Here is a 16,992-nt window from a genome sequence, read left to right as displayed (position 1 = left end):
TTTCAGAACACTACCGCACACCTCTAAAACTGAGTTTGTTAAATGCTAAGAGAAAATTGTGAAAAAGAGTTTCATGTTGCCACCTGCCAGGAGAAAGCTATGTTACGAAGCATTATGGATCATGCTAAACAATACAAAGTTAGCATATTGTAAAGCTATACAGTTACGTTTAGTGTTAACTGAGTTTATTTACTAAAAAAAAAAAAAAACATACTGTACATAAAGCTATATTTAACAATAACCAAGTTTGCTAACTGCTAAGAGAATACTATGTTCGAAACTTTTCCTTCATGTTTCTCAAATAGCACACTTATATGTCTGCAAGACGTCTGTTAAAGATCGCTTCATCTGGAAAGCATCTGCTGTGTACAAACATCTGATAGACGTCAGTTTTACATACATTCTAAATCATAAACATCTTCAAGACATCTTCTAAACATCTATTTGACATCTGATAGGAAACGTCCTATAGATGTATTGCAGATGAGCAAACACTCTAAAAATATGTCTTGCAGATGCAAATGCAGACGTCAAATAGACGTCTCCGTGATGTAGCCTACGTGTGCTATCAGGGAACTTAGCTGCAAATATCAAGCGCACAAATGTAAATCAAAAGATCTCTTGATTTGGATGAGCATATCGGAGGCTTTACCTTTTCTTGCTGCTTTGCATGCGTTTCAGGAGGGCGCAGATGGATGTGATTTTAGCTTTGGATTTCAGGAGTTCAGCATATCTGTTTGTGAACTCGATGTCGCCCAACTGCCTCGTCTGAAGCCCAGATCTCCTGGAGATACGGGTCGGATTCGATGTCAAAGTGTCAAAGTATAACAAGTGCATCAAAGTATGTTGGATTCTTCCAGATAAAGGCTCAAAAGATCTAATTTTAAATGTTTATCAATTGATACAAGTAGATACTACAAGAAACTTGCTGAGAAGAACCAGTGTTCTCCACCACCCTGGCCTACACTTAAACATACATGGATCTGACAGGATCCCAAAAGTGACTTATTTATTAACAATAAAAGTTTATGAGACCCACCCGTCTCGGTCATCAAAAAGCATATCTGCATCATCCCTAGGAAACAACATCTTTCTAGGAGAAAATGTGTCCGCTGTTGAGATGCTGTCCTCTTCTCCAAGATACCTGCGATGATAAAGGCCAAAACAAAAATGATCTCAGCAAACACACGGATAATGTATTAGACTACAGCGTCCCTCACGAACAGGTGGCTCATTCAGCATTCATGATGGTCACATAAAGCTTAAGGGGTTTGAACCCATGACCAACTGGTTAGTAATGCAGATCAGTGGTTCTCGACTTGTTTTGCTTCAGGACACAGATTTGACATTGGACATAAATCTAACACCATAGCTAAATTGGTGCAAACTGGGAGTTATTAATATCACTACACTTTTAAAAATAAATGTTATTTATTGGCATCGATGGTTCCACGAAGAACCTTTAACATCCATGGATTCATTCCATTCCACAAAAGGTTCTTTAAGAAAAGGAAATGGTTCTTTTAAGAACTGTTCACGGAAAGTTCTTTGTGGAACGAAAGGGCTCTTTTTGGATCCTTTATTTGAAAGAATGTACAATCTGCATAGGCCCAACAATATGCAATATTGTTCAATATACTACCGCAAAGGTGATTGATAATTTTTCAATGCATAAACAACAACACAAGTTACTAGACTTAACACATGAAACAAACACTAAGATAATATTATATTAATATTAGCAACATTAACAGTGACAAATGAATCTGCACCAAAAATATGCCTTTGAAATTGCAACAAGAAAAAATGCTATTGTTTAAGTTAATAAGCCTTTTTTTCTATTCTATAGGCCTGCACACTCTTAGAAAGAAAAGTTCATTTGTGTTCTATGTAGAACCCTAGGGTTCTTTACTCAACTGAAAAGAACCCTTTATGCCAAAAAGGTTTAATATAAGGAGAAAGAACCCTTTTTGGCACAAAGGGGTTCTTTAGGCTAAACAGTGCTTTATGTATAGGCTATTTAAAATCATTACAGTATTATGCATTATATTTGTGCTTTTACTTCAATTTTACTTTGGCTCACCTTTCATTTTGAAAAAAACATGTTCCATTGTTAGCTAGATAGTTCAACGATTTGGTATTTCCCGAATTCATAATTCTAATGAACATTCGGAAACAGAATCACAAAGATATGTGGCTTGAACTACAGCTCTCAACCTGTGGTTGGACCTGCTTGACGTCATTAATGACAATTCTAAACAACGTGGTTTGAACAGCGGATATGTGACAAAGTTCCTACTTTTTCAGGAAAGAATTGTGACTAGCCGGTTAGTTTCTCCAACAATGCATATGTTAGCAAGTTATGTCATTGTTTGGGAAACGCACCCCAGAACAGACCTTCAACCCACCGGTTTACTGTTGCATTTTTACAGTCTTTTACCGTTAAATTCACGGTCATTTTTTACAGTGTATATGTATCCTGCTGTGCGGCATGCAAAACTCTGTCTAAAATGATCTAAAGAAGTGGCCAAAACCCCACTAAAACCAGCCTGCTCCCAGTATAATTATACATGTTGTTTTTGTAAACTCGTATACTTGACCTTAAATCGACTACAATTATATAGCTTTAATTTAAAATCTTGGGAGAAAAAACTAGGAAAGAGAAAAATAATCACGAATGTTTCAGCAACTGGTAAAATTCATGCATTTTCACGCGCGCGAGCAAAAATTCCATTAAAGTAACCATAGCAAAAGTACAAGCACTTCGTGTCAGAATGAGTATCGGACAAACTGTCATTATTTTTTCCACTTTACTACAGATTCACAAAACTTAAAACACAAAAACTTCTTTATGACAGTTGGCGCTCATGAATATCTGTGCTAGAAATTTTTAACAGTAAACCCAGATGGCACAAGCACGTCTGCAAGATGTCTGTTAAAGATCGCTTCATCTGGAAAGCATCTGCTGTGTACAAACATCTGATAGACGTCTCTAAGATGTCAGTTTTACATTCATTCTAAATCATAAACATCTTAAAGACATCTTCTAAACGTCTATTTGACATCTGATTGGAAACGTCCTATAGACGTATTCAGGGCCGTTTCTAGGCATAGGCGAGCTAGGCAGTCACCTAGGGTGCCACCAGCTGAAGGGGCGCCAATGAGCGCACGTACTGGCACTTTTAGCAGGGTTGTGATAAAGAGTGGCATGGTCACCCTGAAATATGACTGCCACCCCCACTGGATCCCCCAACATTAGACAAAAAGTAGTATATATATAATTTGGGGGGGGCAATAGGGCGTCAAATTGGCTAGAAACGGCCCTGGACGTATTGCAGATGAGCACACTCTAAAAAATGTCTTGCTGATGTAAATGCAGTCGTCAAATAGACATCTCCGTGCTATCAAGGTTATATTTGCACAGTGGATAACAATTAATATAAGCGTTTTAATATACCCTGATAGAACATGTAGCCTACATAACAGAGACGTCTATTTGACATCTGCAAGACGTATTTTTTAGTTTGCGCTCATCTGCAATACATCTATAGGACGTTTCCTATCAGACGTCAAATATACATTTAGAAGATGTCTTTAAGATTTTTATGATTTAGAATGAATGTAAAACTGACGTCTTAAAGACGTCTATCAGATGTTTGTCCACAGCAGATGCTTTCCAGATCAAGAGATCTTTAACAGACATCTTGCAGACGTAGGTGTGCTATCTGGGTAACAGTAAACCTCCCTGAAAATCTGACATCTGAAAGACGTCTATCAGATGTTTGTCCACAGCAGATGCTTTCCAGATCAAGAGATCTTTAACAGACATCTTGCAGACGTACATGTGGTATCTGGGTAGCACACGTACGTCTGCAAGATGTCTGTTAAAGATCGCTTCATCTGGAAAGCATCTGCTGTGTACAAACATCTGATAGACGTCAGTTTTACATTCATTCTAAATCATAAACATCTTAAAGACATCTTCTAAACGTCTATTTGACATCTGATAGGAAACGTCCTATAGACGTATTGCAGATGAGCAAACACTCTAAAAATATACCTTGCAGATGTAAATGCAGACATCAAATAGATGTCTCCGTGATGTATGTGTGCGATCAGGGATAAAAAAATAATAATATAAGCGATTTAATACAGCAGTGGAAAATGTCACACCCACCGTCGGCAGGACGAGATTATTATCAGTGGATTGTTAGTCGAAACTAAAGGTTGACGCTGACACGTCTCTGGCGTTATCCAGCCATACTAACTATAACAAGTGATGTTATTATAAAGATAACCTCAGGGTAATATAATGAAACGCCTCAGATATTAACAGTAACGCGACGCTAAGCCGCTTAAAGACTCTGGATGGAAATAGAAGCACTCGAAGATCCGCGCTGCGAACCTGACGGAAAACTTTCGCGTCGAAGAGCGAAGAATGAACAGCGATGCTCTTAGAGCTCACTGTGAGCGTCTTCCCCTGCTTTACGAATAGAACACAACGGGACGCAGCTCCAAAGCGGAACTTTGTCGGAGTTTTGAGAAACGCGCAGATCATGGCAAAGAAGAAGCGGGTTTCGCCGGTCAGTTTTATCAAGGGATGCCCAGATGACAGGTTGTTATAGAGGCAGACATGCCAGCCAACCTCACCGCCTCCAGCCACGGCACGAACTACAACTTCCCAGCGCTCATCTTCGGGGTATTACTGATCATTATCATCATCTGCGGGAACGTGCTGGTGTGTCTGAGCGTCTACACGGAGAAAGCGCTGAAAACCACAACCAACTACTTCATAGTCAGCTTGGCTGTTGCGGATTTGTTGCTGGCTGTTCTGGTCTTACCGCTGTTCGTGTACGCAGAGGTGAGTCGAGTCACTTCATTGCCTAGACATTTAATATAATATTGTATTATAGCCTAATATGTACAATGTTTAAGGTGACCGGGAAACAAACAGGTACCTACTTTAAAACCCTGCTAAGCTGGTTTATCTGGTGATCATCTTAAATGACGAGGTACAACCTTCTTATTGGTACCACTTTCATGAAGGTTTTCGCAGGTCCATATTAAACCTAGTTTAAGTCAGCTATATGTAATAACGTGATATCATGCAATATTCACTCAATATTAAAAATGTTAATAAATTATTTAAATATAATTTTGATTTATATATATATATATATATATATATATATGTAATATTTACTGAATGTTAAAATATAATAATAATTTTGAGTGTGTGTGTGTGTGTGTGTATACTGTATATATATATATATATATGTAATATTTACTGAATGTTAAAATATAATAATAATTTTGAGTGTGTGTGTGTGTGTGTGTATACTGTATATATATATATATATATGTCTGTATGCAATATTTACTTAATATTAAAATATCCGTTATTGTTAACACCTTTTTCTTGCTTAAAAACAATAAACAAACTTGGGGGGGGGATTAAAATAGTAATTAATATATATAAATTAATACATTTTGAGTGTGTGTGTATATATATATAAAACGAATAGCATGAATTATTTATGTAATACCTAAATATTTAATTTTGAGTGTGTGTGTGTGTATATATGCAATATTTACTTATAAAAAATATTTAAATAAATTATATATAATGTATTATATATATGTAATATAAAAAAATCTAATTATTAAATTTTTTTGTGTTTGTGTATATATACACATACACTTAATATTAAAAATATATATTAATATAAAAAAAAATTACATTTAATTTTTTAGCGTTTGTGTGTATGAACACACACAAACACTTAATTAAAAAAATAATAATTTAAATATTTAATTTTGAGTGATTTTTTTTAATGTGAACATAAAACGTGTTTAAAACATGTTTTTTTTGTTTCAACAATAACTGAAGCTTGCCATTAACTATGGTTACCATGGTAACAGTAATCTATAATCTTTCATCTATTTACTTGATTGCAATTAAATTCTTAACCAATCTGATAAACAACTATATAGCACTGTTCCGTAACAATGCAAAACAAACTTGGCGTCGTCAATACTCAGTTGTTACCCTTGCATGAAAAATTTTGCAGACATGCAATCATTTGGCCCCCTCCTGCTGAGACTGTCTGTCTCTGCCAGAGCCGGATGTCATAAACACACATCGCACAATATGCATTGTCTGCCATCCCGAGATGTGGGTGCGAGGTCCGAGACCAAAGAGGCCTCCAAAAAACTAGCAATCGGACATTCCATTCAGGCATGGATTCGGGGCCATGCTGGTTACCGTGTCCCCTAGACTGGATACTGAGGGCCCCAGCCAGCGGGGACAAGGTCGTTGAGGACAACGGCTCATGGCGGTCTCGCTGGCTCTTCAGGTCAAGGACACGGAGAAAATATGCTCCAGTGAGTCAGCTGTAGCTTAATTACAATTTTACATGAGCCCCCTCACCATAATCTCATGGCTTCCACTTGTATGGTGAATGTGGCTCGTTGGCATGGGAGAGAGGCCATTACCAAAAAGCAATTAAGAATCTGTCCTCTTCTCCAGGCCAATAATTAAAATGCCATTAAATCCTCCTCTCTGCTGTTTTATCTCTTTTTTTAGACCACGGGATGCATATCTGCTACAAAATTACCTTCAGCCCTGGAGCATGTGGTGTGTGTGTGTGTGTGTGTGTGTGTGTTTGGCTTGGTTGTTGTGACAACACCACGCTGATAATAGGGAAATTAAGGTTTCACAGTCGCTCCGCTGTGGCTCTAAGAACACGAAGTTAGGGGAAGGTGAAAGAGGTCAGAGAGCCATGGGAATGGAGTGATTGGAAAAGACGGTGAGGATAGACAGAGGAAAGGATGTTAGAAGCAACAGATGGGTGAAGAGTAAAAGACGGTGATGATTTTCTCTCCTTCCCAGTTCCAGGATGGGGTTTGGTCCCTCAATATGACCCTATGTGATGGACTGATGACCATGGATGTCATGCTCTGCACCGCCTCTATATTTAACCTCTGCGCCATCAGCATAGACAGGTGGGTCTGACTGTTGCACACATTGTGTCTGCGGGACACAGGATTATTACCAAAAAAGTAAAATAATAATGATAAATTATTAATTAATTAAAAATGAATAAAAACTCATTACTTAAAAATGTTTAAAGTAAAATTAAATAAAAATACTTAAAGGGTTAGTTCACCCAAAAATGAAAATTCTGTCATTAATTACTCACCCTCATGTCGTTCCAAACCCGTAAGACCTTCGTTCATCTTCGGAACACAATTTAAGATATTTTTGATGAAATCCGAGAGCTCTCTGACCCTCCCATAGACAGCAAGGTAACTACCACGTTCAAGGTCCAGAAAAGTACCAAGATGATCGACAAAGTAGTCCGTGTGACATCAGTGGTTCAACTGTAAAGTTACGAAGCTACGAGAATACTTTTTTGAGCAGAGAAAACAAAAATAACGACTTTATTCTACATTTTCGTCTCTACTGCGTCACTTTGGACGCGCGTTCACGACAGTATCATGATGCAAGCGTGTGTTGGCGCTGACCCAGATTCGGCGTGATGACGTCATTACCTGGTAGTTACCTTGCTGTCTATGGGAGGGTCAGAGAGCCCTCAGATTTAATCAAAAATATCTTAATTTGTGTTCCGAAGATGAACGAAGGTCTTACGGGTTTTGAAAAAGTTTGAACTTATTTCAGTAATTATAATCATTTCTCTCTTTTTTTTAAATCTAACTTGAAGTACTAAAATACCTAAAACTAGTATAAATATTAATAAGAACAGGCACACTTAAATAATAATAATAACAATGTATTTATAATTAAATAACAAAATTATGAAAAATAAAAACCAATTAAAAATATTAATTAAAAAAATATATATATATATCAGTGATGCTAAAATAAAACTGGCGGGACAAAAACAACAATTTTATTTAGGCGCTCATGCATTATCAGTTTTGAAAGGTTTGTCATGGACTGTTTTCCACATTTTTTAATCAAAGTCATCATCAAAAGTATGAAATAACACAAATTAAATTGAAAATAAAAAAAATTAAAAAAATTTAAAGGTATATTTTAGCTATATCAAACAAAGATTCAGTTTGGACTAAATCTGGACAATTTAAAAATGAATTACCATATGTATGTAAATGTGATAATATGAGATAATATTATATTTTTTGTTAATATTTAGAATTTTTTTTACATTGTTATGTTATTTATTTTTCCATTTTCCATTCTCCATTTTCACTTTAGTTAGATTTTAATAATTTCGTTTAGCAGTTTAGTGTTTTTGCCATTATTATTGTTATTAGTATTATTATTATTATTATTTTAAAATGTGAGTTTTTATTCATTTCTATTTCAGTTTTAGTTTGAGTTATTTTAGTATATCATAAGTTAAACTTAATGAAAATGAAAAATGCTTCTAAAAATGTATCTTTTTATATTTTATTTTATTTAACGTTTATTTATTTCAAGTAATGAATACATTTTTTGTATAGTTTTAGTTATCTATAATAACCCTGTTCCCAACCTTATGCAAATTAGATTTCATGCCAATGTACAGTAGTTTCTACTACTAAATAAGCTTCTACTACACTCTTAAAAATAAAGGTGCTTCACGATGCCATAGAAGAACCTTTTTGTCTAAATGGTTCCATAAAGAACCTTCAACATCTGAAGAACCTTTCTGTTTCACAAAAGGTTCTTTGGGGCGAAATAAGGTTCTTCAGATTATAAAAAGGTAAGAAAGAGATGGTTCTTTAAAGAACCTTTGACTGAATGGTTCTTTGTGGAACCAAAAATGGTTCTTCTATAGCATCGCTTGAAGAACCTTTTGAAGCACCTTTATTTTTAAGAGTGTACTTCTAATAAAAATGTATTTATTTCCAGTCATTATCAAAGAAAAAACTCACCATGGTAACCCAGAAATCACTTTATTTTAGGGACAGAGTTGTAACAATGCTGTGTGAAAGACATAAAATGTGTAAAACTGGCCTTTAAAGTCTGATTCTTGAACTCATGGGAATTGGGGTAAGGATTGATGAACTTAAATTCATGCAGTACACTGATTTTGCACAGCTAGTTTTATATTTTGGAAGCTGTAAGGGTCACAGCAGGTTACCTTCCTAATTGTGGGTCTGTTTGAAGGCACGATGAAATAGCATTTATAATAAAAGTGGCTTCCTGCTATGATTAAAAGAAGAGAGAGACAGACAGAGATAGAGACTGAGCAGATGTGTTCAGAATAACTAAATGGCATTAAGTTGCAGGCATTACCTCGTAATGACACCTGATTCCTCATTTAGACCCTCCTCTGTTGTCCCGCCGTTGCTGGCCTGGCGATTCGAGTCAACCGCAGGGTCATTAAGTACCCTCCTGCCATTCTGTGTGGCTCAGCAGAAGGTGCTTTGAGAGATTAATGAGATACACGCTCAGAACGGCACTCTGTAGAGATACAACAGTGTGAAACTCGTTATGCAAGGAAAGACTGCAAACACATCGTTTGGCAGAAGTCGCCACACAATCAGCATGAAACAGCAATATGTGGAGAACAGATACACGGACCAGCGCTGTGTGTAACAGGAGTTGTTTAAAACACGAGTTGTGAGATGCTGGGATGCCTCAGGGTTCACGCTCCTGTTTACAAACATACTCAGCCAGTAATAAAGACACATGGCTGTTTCTATCACTGATATGATGATGATATTCAGCTTTGAGAACCAGTTAAATTCATAGAGAACGCAGCTTAACTCAGATTTATTTATAAAGCCCTTTCAAAAGCATAGAAATGTACCCAAGTGCTGCACATAGATAACATAAAACTCTAAAAATCATTACAAACAAAAAAAGCAACATATCACAACAACAAATCATCCAGTTATTAAATAAAATTATATGCATGAATCTCACATATATAGGTGGATCGCACAAATCATACTCAACATTTACACCCCTCAAAATATAAAAAGGTTTAGTTTGCATTAAAATAAAAATAAAAAAATATATATATATTATAAATATAAATAATGACAGTTAAGTATTTTTGCCTCAATACAAAATTACATACAGTCGTATGTACTTTTAAGTGGTAGTTCTCACAATTGAAATATATATGTATATATATTATATATTATATATTATGCATTGAATAAGTATTTGTAATACATATATAATGTGACAATATGATTATGAGAACTTGGAGAACATTGTGTGTATGCATTTATATTATGGATTTTTGACGTGTGTGTGTGTGTGTATATGACTTTTTTAAGAACGCTCCTTTTGGCTTTTAGCCTGCGCAACCGAGCTGACGTTCAGGGGTCGTTAAAGCCACCCGGCTGGTAAACACACACGCCGATGCCACGGCAACCCCGCTGATGTCATAATGACCTCATAAACGACTTTGTGTCTCACTTATTTTAAAGGCTGAAGGGTGAAGGAGTGGGGATGGAAAACTGAATGGGCCTGAAAGACCCCATCACTCTCTCATGTTTTAAACCAGAGATCAAAGAAAATAAAATCATTGTATTTTATATAAAGATAATCTGACTTTTTGGACCATAAAAGTTTTAGATTTTTGCATTATTTGCATGAGCAAATTATATATATATATAATTTTTTCTTTTTGTTTGTATTTTTATTTTATTTATAAAAATTTTTAAGTGGTTCTCAGATATTTTTTCTACAATAAGCATACATTTTTGGGCTTTTTTTTTCCAAGATAAGGAATTTTGGGAAAAATATGACAAAACATTTCTTTAAAAATGTAATGTCTAAATCTAAAAAAATATATACAGTATATACATATAGATTTTTCAACGTAGATTTTGGGGTGAAATATGACCTGGACATTTCACTGGTTTTGTGAGATTCACCTTTATGCTTTATCTTAAACTGGAATCACATTATAAAACACAAACATGTTGGATATGAGTGATATTATCTGATTAGCAGTTTGAGGGTCCAGGGGAATACTAGGTCAACACATAATTGGGTAAACTCAATCAGCGAATAAGAGATTCGAGCAGTGGCTTGGCTAGCATATAATGATAAAAGCAATGTGTTCATCAGGGTCAAGAAAATTTTGTTGTTGATTTAATAGCTTTGCATGGACTGTCTTGTAATACCTCATATGGCTGGCTCCAGGTTCATCGCAGTCTCCATCCCTCTTAATTACAACCGCAAACACGTGGATCAGCGACAGATTGTCCTGCTTTCTGCCACATGGATCCTGGCCTTGGCCGTGGCCTCCCCCGTGATGTTCGGAATCAACAACGTCCCCAACCGGGACCACAGCGAATGCAAGCTGGAGGACAACAACTACGTGGTGTATTCCTCCGTCTGTTCGTTTTTCGTGCCGTGCCCCATCATGCTTTTGCTGTACTGCGGGATGTTCCGGGGCCTGAGGAACTGGGAGGAGGCGCGGAAGGCCAAGCTGAGGAGCAGCATGCAGGCCTGCAGAAAGCTTCAGGAGGCCGCCGCGTCCCTGCAGCCGCTGTCTGGCCTGCCGCCCCCTCTGCCGCCTGTGATCATGAAAGATCTGACTGACATTACCTTAGAGGAGCTGGAGCAGGACCCTGACAGCCCGGATCCCGTGTCCATGCTCGCCTACCCCGGTGGGAGCTACCATGAACATCGAAACCAGAACCAGCAAAGGAAGAGGGCGAAAATTAATGGGAGGGAAAGGAAAGCAATGAGGGTGCTTCCTGTTGTAGTAGGTAAGAAGACATGAAATACATCATGTCCTGTTTATGACCCCATATTAATTGAGAGACTACATAAATGAATTTATTAAGGTAGAAATATTCTGTCACACCTTAGGGCTATTTAATATATGACAAAAAAATGGTTAAAAATACGAAGAACTAAATGGAGGCCAGTTACAGCACCTAAAATATTCACTTTCCCTTATAAATCTTCACCCAAAATTTTGATGTTGACAAAGTTCAGGGGCATGTTCTCCACCAACTGCTAAAATTTGTGTTTTCTGCTAGTGATTAGGTTTACGAAAAGTAATTTATATACTCTCTAAACATTAATGAAATTATTAATAATGATTAATTAAGGATACTGAAATAACTGAAAATTAATTCATTATGGACTGTTTTTTTTAATGGCCTTCAATTTGCAGATTTTTTGAAGGAGAAATTAACATGACATGTTTTTCAGTACATTTAAAGGAAACCTATTGAAAAAACTTTATTGAAAAAAAAACATGATTGTATTTAATTAATTGGTGAATTGTTTATTTTTAAAATTGCCGCTTAATAGGGCCCAACCAACATTCTTCCCATACAAAGACATTTTATTTTGAAATTATTTGAAATTTTAATTTATAATGTAATTTTTATATTTAAAAAAAAAAAAATGTAAAAAAAAATGTATTTTGTAGCCTTCAATTTGCAGATTGTTTGCAAGAGACGATTACCATGCTTTTTCAATAAAAAATCTAATTACTCATATGATTAATTGATGGATCATTTATTATTAAAGTACACATTGAACAGCAACATTCTGACCCTATAAGACATTTTATTTTGAAAATGTGAAGTTACTTGAAATGTATAGCATAGCATTTATGTTTTATTAAATAATTTTTTTGTGCTTATTTTATATTTTTGTAGCTTTAAACTTGCTGTTTGTTTGAAGGAGACAATTAACATGACATGCTTAAATGTTTTTGTTGATTAATAATAAATCAAAAAAGACAGATAATTGATTATTAAAGTAGCAAAGAAATGTTTTTGCCTAAATGTAACATTTATTAAGGTAAGGGAAACAAATGTATTTTCTAGTAGCTTTGATTCAACCATAAAATGCACCAGAACAAAACTGCAGATGCATATTTACACCTCTGCTCTCTCTTACCTCCATCCGAGGTGTTGTGAGTTAAAAAAAAAAATAGAACTGGGCTTCGAGGAGTGATTACAAACACTCTTTCTACATGTGCTGAACTGAGGAACTCCTCCGAGCCTCATTGGCTAATCATTCCTCAGCAATCCTCCAATCCGATTATGATGTAAGCCTGGCTTTAGTCCAGCAGGCAGTGTGGGGGCAGCCGTCACATTGAGACATGCACTTATCCTCTTCACAGGTTCCTGGGAGATGTGCCACCGATGTGCTCTGTACAGTACTGACAGTACTTGCCAATCATTTCAGCCTGAGTACAGATAAGAGAGAGAAAGAGGGAGAGAGGGGTTACAGATAAAGGTCAGGATTTTCCACATTGACAGTCAAGTTCAAAAGCTCAATCTCAAAAAAAAAAAAGTTTTATAAAAAACGTATTTAGTTGTTTGCAAAATAAATAAGCGTAAAGGTCGAAGTACATTGGACCCCACTGACTCCATACGCTTCTACACTCTTAAGGTTCTTTATTGGCATCTATGGTTCCACAAAGAACCGTTAACATCCATTCACTCTTAAAAAGGGTTCTAAAAGGGTTTTTTCGGTTTCGGTTTTTGGTTCCCTAAAGAACCTTTCAGTCAGCAGTTCTTAAAAGAACAATTTATTTCTTAATGTGAAGAACATTTTAATAATCCGAACAACCTTTTTCCACTATAAAGAGCCTTTTGTGCAATGAAAAGGTTCAATGCAATGAAGGTTCTTTGTGGAATCATAAATGGTAGTAAAAAGAGTTTTCCACAAAAGGTTCTTTATAGTGCAAAAAGGTTCTTTAGAGTTTGAAGCCTTTTGCATGCTGTAGAAGAACCATTTTTGGTTCTCCAAAGAACCTTTCAGTGAACAGTTAAAAGAACCATTTTTTTTCTTAGTGTAAAGAACATTTCAATAATCTGAAGAACCTTTTCCACAGTAAATAACCTTTTGTGGAATGGAAAGTTTCCAGGGATGTTAAAGGTTCTCTGGTGAATTATTGATTCATTATTAATTATATTAATTATTTTTTAGAGTGTAGAGAAAAACAAAAATGGTTATTCTATGGTATGGCTTCGAAAAAAACTGCACTTTAAGAATGCAGAGATGCCCTTTCCGGTGACTTTCAGCCATCCTACCTGTTCTCTCCTTCCTCTCACTTCTGATGGATAACAGATCTGTGGAACCTAGCAGGAGCGGGACAGATTGCTGGGTCATATTTCTGACGAGAGCAACCCTTCATACTGCTATGCTTCTGTCTGGAAGCTTTCGGAGTAGAAGTGAATAAAATAACTTATATCTGTGATCTGAGATGATGCTTGCTCAGCTGAGAAATTTGAGTTACGTCTGATTTAAAAACCTGTAAAACGAAGAGAACAGGGTTAAATGTTCACTGTACTGTAGCACAAATGTGATCCTGTAGATTCCTCCAAAACAACAGACAATATCGTTCTGTTTATTATACGCGAACCCTGCAGTTATTTGTCTGCTGCTTTAAATGCTATAAAGTTGTGTGGATTGTGATTGGTTATCAATGTTTTTATCGCTCATCAGCAGGAAAAAAAAAGTTCTAAAAGTGATTCCAGTCATATTTTTTCTCTGTGTTCAGTGTTGCCAAGTCTGTGGTTTTCCTGCAAAATTGGGTTTTATCTATACTGTTGCCGTAGGTTGTTTTTTAGTCCGCAGGTTAAAGCGATCTCCCCAGAACATGGAAAACTGTGGGAAAAAAGGTGATTGGGCTAGTTTTCAATAGCAATTGGGATAGTTTTGTTTCGCAGACCTGGCAACCCTGTCTGTGTCGTTATCATTATAGCTGTAGTCACAGAATTAGAATTATTGTTATCATTATAGTTATCGTCCTTGGTGTGACCATGACTTTTTTTGTTAATGGTTTGCCATTTGTTTACACAAAGAACAATAACTATGAAGAAAATTATATCTATATGAGTGTCCACACCAACAGACGACAATGTTGTATTAAGTGTGCTGCAGTTTTGTTGTCTGTCACTTTAAATGCTCGTGGTCTATAAAGAGCATTTTACTGAAGAACAGTTTGTGTAAATAACGTGTCCTTTGAAAAAATGTTGCCCTGTTATCTCCAGGTACCTTCCTGTTCTGCTGGACGCCATTCTTCGTAGTGCACACCATGAGGGCCCTCTGCGAAGACTGCTACATCCCCAGCAGTGTCACTAGCATCGTGACCTGGTTAGGCTACGTCAACAGTGCCCTCAACCCCGTCATCTACACAGTCTTCAACACAGAGTTCAGGAAGTTCTTCCGGAAGTTCCTGCCGACTCTGCCCAACTGCTGCTAGCCGGAACACACTCTCTGCTAACAGTTTACGAACAAAACATACCCAAAAGTATAAATAAACCAGACAAATAATGCTTACATGTAAATACAGCATGTTTTATGAAACAAAAATGAAAGTATGGTTATAATGTACTAAGATGTTTGCTGCCATTATGTTTTTACTTCATGGTTTAATTTCGTATGTTTACATTTTGAGAGCTGACATCAAACGGCCTCATTCATGAAAAGCAAGCAGAACGAATTTGCATAAAACGTTCATAAAATCATTCTTTTGTAAACTGTCATTTCATGAAATTCATACAGAACTAATTTGTGTAAATTAATCTTAAAATCATGTTTACACAGGCAGAATGAATTTTCGATTCAGTTTATTTTTTCTGTTAATTGTTCGTAAAACATTTTTACTTAAAGGGGTCATATGATGTTGCTAAAAAGAACATTATTTTGTGTATTTTGGTGTAATGAAATGTGTTTAAGGTTAAAAAAACACATTATTTTCCACATAGTGTACATGATTGTTTCTCCTCTATGCTTCGTCCACGGTGAAAGCCGATCCGGCGATCCACAGCACTAAGTTGATGTATTTCCTCAGCGACCAGCACGGATCAGCTCTAGGCATGACGAAGCGGATATCGTCCTCTTTTGGAAGACCAAACAAAGTAGTTTCGCTTTCACAACGAAACACACAGCATCTTCACGACATGGCGGCGGGAACAACAATACTATAGCGAGAATAAAAGTTACGCCTTCTTTCTTTGCGTGAACATTTGGGCGGCGTTATGCAAATCTTCCCACACAGTGACGTAGACATGTGGGGGCGTGTTAGAACGAGCCGTTTTAGGTAGGTGTGGCAGACTCTTAACTTTTATAAAGAATATCTCTTTGGATTTGAGACTTTAGTCTTTGCAACTTTACAGATCTTCTTTATGCACCAAGAGCTTGTAACACTCCAAAGAGAAAGGACAAATTTGAAATCGCATTATATGACCCCTTTAATACATGAACGTAATATCCATGTAAATAGTTCATAAAACTAGTGCTACATAAATTGTTACAATCATATAACACATGCATGTAATTCAAATGCATGTACTGTAAATTGTTTGTAAATAACACTCCAAAGAGAAAGGAAAATTTGAAATCGCATCATATGACCCCTTTAATACATGAACGTAATATCCATGTAAATAATTCATAAAACTAGTGCTACATAAATTGTTACAATCATATAACACATGCATGTAATTCAAATGCATGTACTGTAAATTGTTTGTAAAAATCATTCTTAGGTGGACTAGTAAGAACTTGTTTTTGAGGTGTTGTTATTGAATCAAAAATGGCTTTACGAACAATTTAAACATTTCATTCTGTTCGTGTTTCGTAAACGAGGCACAGTTTATGCTTTGAAGCTTCTATGACAGGTATGTCTGTAGAACGGTCTGCCATGACCTCTCTTTGCCATTACTGTTCTCATGTGATACGCGAAGGAGCTCGTCCAGCGGCCCATAAGCCGAGTCAAAGGCACTCATTTTGTATCTGATTGCACTGACTTTCATCTGAGAATGAAATGTTTTCCACAGACAAGAACTACTTTGCGCTGATGTCTAAAAGAACAGATAAAGACATTTAGGTCGTAGTATCAACGCCTTGTTTTAGTGAGCCCAAATATCTGTTAATATTATGTATTCACATAGCAAAAAACTTATTGGATGAAATGCCCAGAACTAAGAAGACTGTGACTGGGAGTTTTACTAAAGGAGAATGTCGAAAAAAAGAACAAAATAATGTCGCAAAGGTTATTAATTCTGATGCTGACCGTT

At 36.3% G+C, this 16,992-nt stretch overlaps 1 protein-coding gene across 2 annotated transcripts; it reads left to right on the top strand.

The window, feature by feature from the left end:
• Window positions 1-4,212: 4,212 nt before the first annotated feature.
• On the top strand, window positions 4,213-15,595 carry LOC107561186 (D(4) dopamine receptor-like). 2 transcript variants are annotated; one of them, XM_016245567.1, is made up of 5 exons: window positions 4,213-4,861; window positions 6,893-7,005; window positions 11,135-11,706; window positions 13,083-13,198; window positions 14,962-15,040. In XM_016245567.1, the coding sequence occupies exons 1-4, from the start codon at window positions 4,634-4,636 to the stop codon at window positions 13,160-13,162; spliced, it is 993 nt and encodes a 330-aa protein (XP_016101053.1). In that variant the 5' UTR covers window positions 4,213-4,633; the 3' UTR covers window positions 13,163-13,198; window positions 14,962-15,040. The 2 variants fall into 2 exon arrangements, with proteins under 2 accessions (XP_016101053.1, XP_016101051.1); XM_016245565.1 differs by lacking the exon at window positions 13,083-13,198 and having other exon boundaries at window positions 14,962-15,595.
• Window positions 15,596-16,992: the final 1,397 nt, after the last annotated feature.

Source organism: Sinocyclocheilus grahami, unplaced genomic scaffold, assembly GCF_001515645.1.
Source record: "Sinocyclocheilus grahami isolate Dianchi unplaced genomic scaffold, SAMN03320097.WGS_v1.1 scaffold759.1, whole genome shotgun sequence".
NCBI lineage: Eukaryota > Metazoa > Chordata > Actinopteri > Cypriniformes > Cyprinidae > Sinocyclocheilus > Sinocyclocheilus grahami.
This window is presented reverse-complemented; position numbering and strand designations above follow the sequence as displayed.